Source organism: Ruditapes philippinarum, unplaced genomic scaffold (assembly GCF_026571515.1).
Source record: "Ruditapes philippinarum isolate M1 unplaced genomic scaffold, ASM2657151v2 ctg19618_1_1_1_1, whole genome shotgun sequence".
NCBI lineage: Eukaryota > Metazoa > Mollusca > Bivalvia > Venerida > Veneridae > Ruditapes > Ruditapes philippinarum.
This window is the reverse complement of record NW_026866789.1, coordinates 9,563-14,731: the sequence shown is the minus strand read 5'-3', so window position 1 is coordinate 14,731 and position 5,169 is coordinate 9,563. Positions and strand designations below refer to the sequence as shown.

At 32.2% G+C, this 5,169-nt stretch overlaps 1 protein-coding gene across 1 annotated transcript; it reads right to left on the bottom strand.

Annotated features, from left to right (window-relative positions):
* Window positions 1-2,070: 2,070 nt before the first annotated feature.
* On the bottom strand, window positions 2,071-4,935 carry LOC132733736 (translocator protein-like). The gene is made up of 4 exons (XM_060720410.1): window positions 4,885-4,935; window positions 4,581-4,682; window positions 3,231-3,446; window positions 2,071-2,594 (listed from the first exon to the last, which is right to left on the bottom strand). Exons 2-4 carry the CDS (start codon window positions 4,680-4,682, stop codon window positions 2,424-2,426), a joined length of 489 nt encoding a protein of 162 aa, XP_060576393.1. The 5' UTR covers window positions 4,885-4,935; the 3' UTR covers window positions 2,071-2,423.
* Between the last annotated feature and the right edge of the window lie 234 nt (window positions 4,936-5,169).

Genomic DNA, 5,169 nt, shown 5'->3' with positions numbered 1-5,169 from the left:
TCAGACCAGACGTTTTGTTCTCATTTTATTAACTAGGCTTAAATATATTATCTTTTTCTTTATATAGATTGTACACCACCGGTGGTGACTTCGTAAATTGATTCTACAGGTGTATGCCAGGACTGAAGTATTTACTGATTGTATTGTATACTTAATCAGTGTTTTGTTTTGATTCCGTCTTACAGATAGCTTATCAATGTCACTGTATTTTTCAGACCGTTAATATATGCCAATGTATAACAATATAAGATTTACACAAGATAAATGCCATTCTTAATAATGATGATGTTTTAAGTTTTATATTATTAGGATCCACAAATGCAAATGTAAAAAACATTCATTTGGTTTTATGTGTCGCTACTACAGTGTAACCGCTACAAGACTACCACTGTACGTAGAGCAGAAATATCTTTCCAACATTAACACTATTAATTTCTCCAAAAGTAAGAATTTACAATAAATTTAACGTGTATAAACTGTATTATTACTAGTACTATTATATTGTAAATTTTACCACATGAGATATACATGAACTATATTTCACGTAACGTCATCTGAGTGTTTAAAAGTGCTGTAACTTTGTATTTGTCTGACTGTAAAAATAACCATCTCACAAGATGATAACAAAGACAGGCTTACTAGAGCTCGGTCACTTACATGTATATTCAGTAAATTGGTAATTTGTAACTCCAACCCCATCCGGGATCTATCAGGGACTTTCACTTTTGGATTATCACCTACTGCCGGTAGTGGCCGTAAAATTACATGCTATATACCCCCGATCTACAAGTTTGACAATGCCCCGCCAAAAAACAAAATTAATGACTACACTGACCCAACAGCGCTTTGGCAACTTTGCTTCTTCCCCAGCTATCCCCCGCTATGTCCCGAGGTTGGGACCGGGTTACAACAAACACATTGATGTATCGTAATAAAAATCAGTTGTAAACAAAGCAAAGAAATGTAGCAACTCATAAATGAACATGTACATTTTTGTACAAACATTTAAATAATACATGTACTGTCAGATATTTAATGAACTCAGCTATATGACTTCTATTTATTCAGTAAATCACTTAAATAAAACATCAGCTTTACTGACCTTCTAAACTGTGTTAAAATATCCTAAACTTGTCAATAATCCATTCAAATCTCAATATCCAAAATTCTTATTCAAGAATTTTCAGCAAATTAAACAAGTTAAACCGTTCGATAATAATTATTCATAAATAACAACCCGCTTAAGCAATTACCTCCCTTTGTAGCAACGCGTTCATAGCGACACCATGAAAAGATAGAATATTGGATCTATAAAGCCGCAAGATTGATAACCTTTGATATGGCGTTTTTTTATCAGATCGGGTATATATAGGTATTGGAAAAATAAATATTACTTTGTTCGCTTTATCAACTTGTCAGACAATTGTCAACTGGTGTCTAAAGGCCCATTATAAATCTTATACTGCAGTCTTCAATAGTCGTCGAATGAAGTTAAATGAGATTAAATAAATACAAAACTTAAAAGTGGTTATCGGTAAAAAAAATAAATGACGGTAGATCTATATATGCCAATGTTATATTCTATTTGCAATCTTTCGATGTTTTAAATGGTCTATGTATAAGCATGCATGGTACCTTAAAGGCCCTAAAATGGTAACACTCATTGTTTCGAAATCTTTTTATTTTTAATGTCCAATCACGGTTTCCAAAATGTGTCTCAATTACCATATACATGCAGCTGAGTCTTCTTTTGTGTGTTTGCAATTAATACAGTTATTGTGATTTAGTATTTTGTATGAAAGTCAAAAAATACAACCTTGCTTACATTTTGCCACCATTATCACAAATACTTTCATATTCCGTCCTATTTTCTTCAGGTGTTAAGCTTCTTATATGATCTTAAACTCTTATTACAACATTACACCAACAAAAACATAAATAAATAAATAAATAATGCATTTATTTACGAGACTTAACGTGCCTTTAAAATGCTGTGAATCAATATGTACCGAGTGACTTTAATGAACGAGTTGTCTGAACTTAAGCAACTAGAGTAAAAGACGAACACAATTTCATAATCTGTTTTATTTTCACAAAAAGCAAAGAGAATGCATTAAAATATACATAAGCTGTTATAAATAAGTTACAATTTACATATTGACAAACAAAGCATGGGAAATCAATCATTGGTGAGTCATTTAAAATGTTGAATAAGTTACCTCCCTTTGATGGGACACTACACTGGCATGGTATCATATAATTGTTTCAGTTTTATTGAACAATTCATTGAAACAAATTATTTGATCGGATATCACGTATTATGTTTAAAAGTTTTTGTTTCTCTCTTCCAGAAGTGCGCTATAAAACATTGTGTCATAGTGTTACGTTGTTCATATCATCATGTCATCATCATCATGGAATCATCATGACATGCTCTTTTTATTGTTCCTCCACATACTGAAGCAAATTATCGTAGAGTAAATCATCCATCCGAGATATGGGTATACGAGATAAGCAGCCGTCGTGTTAACCGACTTAAATGTAACTGCGGTAGCTATAGTTGTTCCTACTACTGATGCCAAGATCAAAGTTCCCTGAAATTAAAACAAATCAAATATTGATATCAATACGTTGAAGCCGTTATATATATTTAGAATACTTTATTACGAATGACAAACAGCTAATTGTATGTTTACTCGTGATGGAATTGGAAGTGTTTCACAAAACATGTCGACCTTTCAATTTTAAGTTAATTTTTCAAGTTTGATATTTCATTTATTGTAAAAGAAGATAGATTGTTCAATATTTATAACGGTTACTGAAAGACATATCTTTTGTGCTATGTATGTACGTATAGTATTGATAATAATGTCTTATTTATAAACAAATGCGAGAGCAAAATTATGACCGTGTCCGGAAATACGCTACAGAGAGTTATATTGTATACATTATATATAGTAAACGGGTGCTGGGATAGTAATTTTATTTATGGTGATCAACGGGAGATTATTTTATGATAATTTGACCAATAATGACAAGACAAATGTGCCAAACGTCTGTGTTCCAAACATGGTCCGCGGTGTAGCTCCTGACGAACGGACTGACGGACGCACAAAAAGAAATGTCAAAATTATTTATAGCAATCATTTGTTGGTGGTTCATTAAGCAAGGGAAATGCTGTAAGAGTGCGTAAACAATATTGTTTTATTTAAATATATATTAATACTTACCACCCCTAAATTCTTCGTTTTAGAAACAAGCGGCATGACTGACCAGGACAGAGCAAGATTGGCACCATAACACATCAGAGGTAATTTATTATCACCATTAAATCCCCCAAATTCTCGCCATACCAGATAACTACCATATCCCATACAACTGTATGTTGTTAATCTTGCGGCTGACTTTAACCAGTCTGGCGGAGCAAATGATGGCTTCTTAAGTTCCTGCAAATATACCATTTATTATCACACAGATACTTCTTACGCATGATTTATCGCATCCATTGCATTACGGAAAGTCACGTGAAAGAACAAGGGTTAGACACCAGGGTCAGATTAATTCAAAACACCTCAACGATTTATTAAACATATCAAACATTTGACGGAAAGGGCCGTAAAGTTGCCATTGTCAGATGATCGGCAAATACAATCTTCCGTCAAATTTTTTACTTTGGGCAATAAGCAAAAGACTCGCTGATGGTTCACTTGTGTTAAAATGCAACTTGTGTCGCAATTGTTTTATTCAACTTTATTACCGAACTTATCACATCAATGAAACAAAGATAAAATTTGATAACGTATAATAATAATATTATTTACTGTTGAGTATTTATTTAATCTAACCGAAACTTGTCGCAAAAGATTAAAATAAAGGGTCCTTACATAATGAAGACACAAATATCAATCAATGTGAAAAGTATTTATAGAAAATAAACAAAGCTATAACTGAAAAAAAAAAGTTATGCATTCATGCCGTATTAAATTTGTTTTCTACAGGTCTTACATAATGAGATAATTATTTGGTTGGGTTTAGGTTGAACGTCGCAGCAACGCTATGGCGACTTTCTAGCTTTACTAGGTGCCTTTCCTTGCATTATTTCAGGCACAAAATAGAATAGAACCACCGACAATCCGTAAGCTAGCTGGATAGCTTTCTCATAATGAAATAATCAAAGATCCCTGGCGGGATTCGAATTCACTGCGGTGAAGAAAAATGTGTATAGATCAACCATTTAACGCATATGAAAGTACAATGAAAATGAAGCAGAAAATTACTTTCTGTAACAAAATATTTGATTTTTTTAACAAAATATATTTCAGGCACTGAAAGTACGGACCCCATTCCACTCGTGTTCAAATGTTAAAGGTAAATAGATATTAATGAGGCGGTGCTAGGTAGGGGCAAGGGTCTGACTAGGTGTGTGTGTGTGTGGGGGGGGGGGGTAATCATAAGCTTTGTTTGATGCGATTTCAACATGCTTTAAACAATTCTATTTTACCATCAATATCTATATCATATTATTACATTAGAACTATTTTATACATGAAAAAATAAACAACATACATTTAAACACTAACCTTTTTCCAATCTTGTAATTGTTTCCCAGTGAAGTAAGTACCCATATACCCACCAATATGAGGTAAGAAAATTGCACACGCTGGTTTGAGATATTCCGCCATCTTTAGAAAGAAAAGTATAAAATATTAAAGCGACAAATTCAATCCGTTAATCACTATTTTTCTTTATATCTAAAATGAAATATATTTTGTTAAAAAAATCAATATTAAAATTAATTGAAACAGGATCTATCTAAATGAAAATGAAAATAAAGTCTAAATGAGAGATAAGTGAAATAAATGAAATGAAAACAAGATGTCCTACCGCGTTAAAGTTTGTGAGGCAAAAGGAAAGATTTAAGCTTGTTATGTTTAAACAAGTATATATTTAATCTGAGCAAAGTTTAAATACTAAGTGGAGTGTGAGATAGTAACGATACATATAGATTGTGAACACTTGACCAGTATCAACTACTGATGCAATTTTATCAACCTAAAATCATCTATACATTTCTTTCAAATTCCTATTCACTGCAATTTAATTTTAATATACAATAGCATTCACTTTGAATAAATTACAATAACCCACCTCTCAATACAACATAAGCAA

What these genes read in the sequence shown, in the direction of transcription:
- LOC132733736 (XM_060720410.1), bottom strand. Translation starts at nt 4,682, where the DNA reads ATGGCGGAATATCTCAAACCAGCGTGTGCAATTTTCTTACCTCATATT. An exon ending in AATTACAAGATTGGAAAAAG is followed by an intron (nt 3,447 to 4,580) that starts GTTAGTGTTTAA and finishes GTATATTTGCAG; the next exon opens with GAACTTAAGAAGCCATCATT. An exon ending in AAACGAAGAATTTAGGGGTG is followed by an intron (nt 2,595 to 3,230) that starts GTAAGTATTAAT and finishes TTTTAATTTCAG; the next exon opens with GGAACTTTGATCTTGGCATC.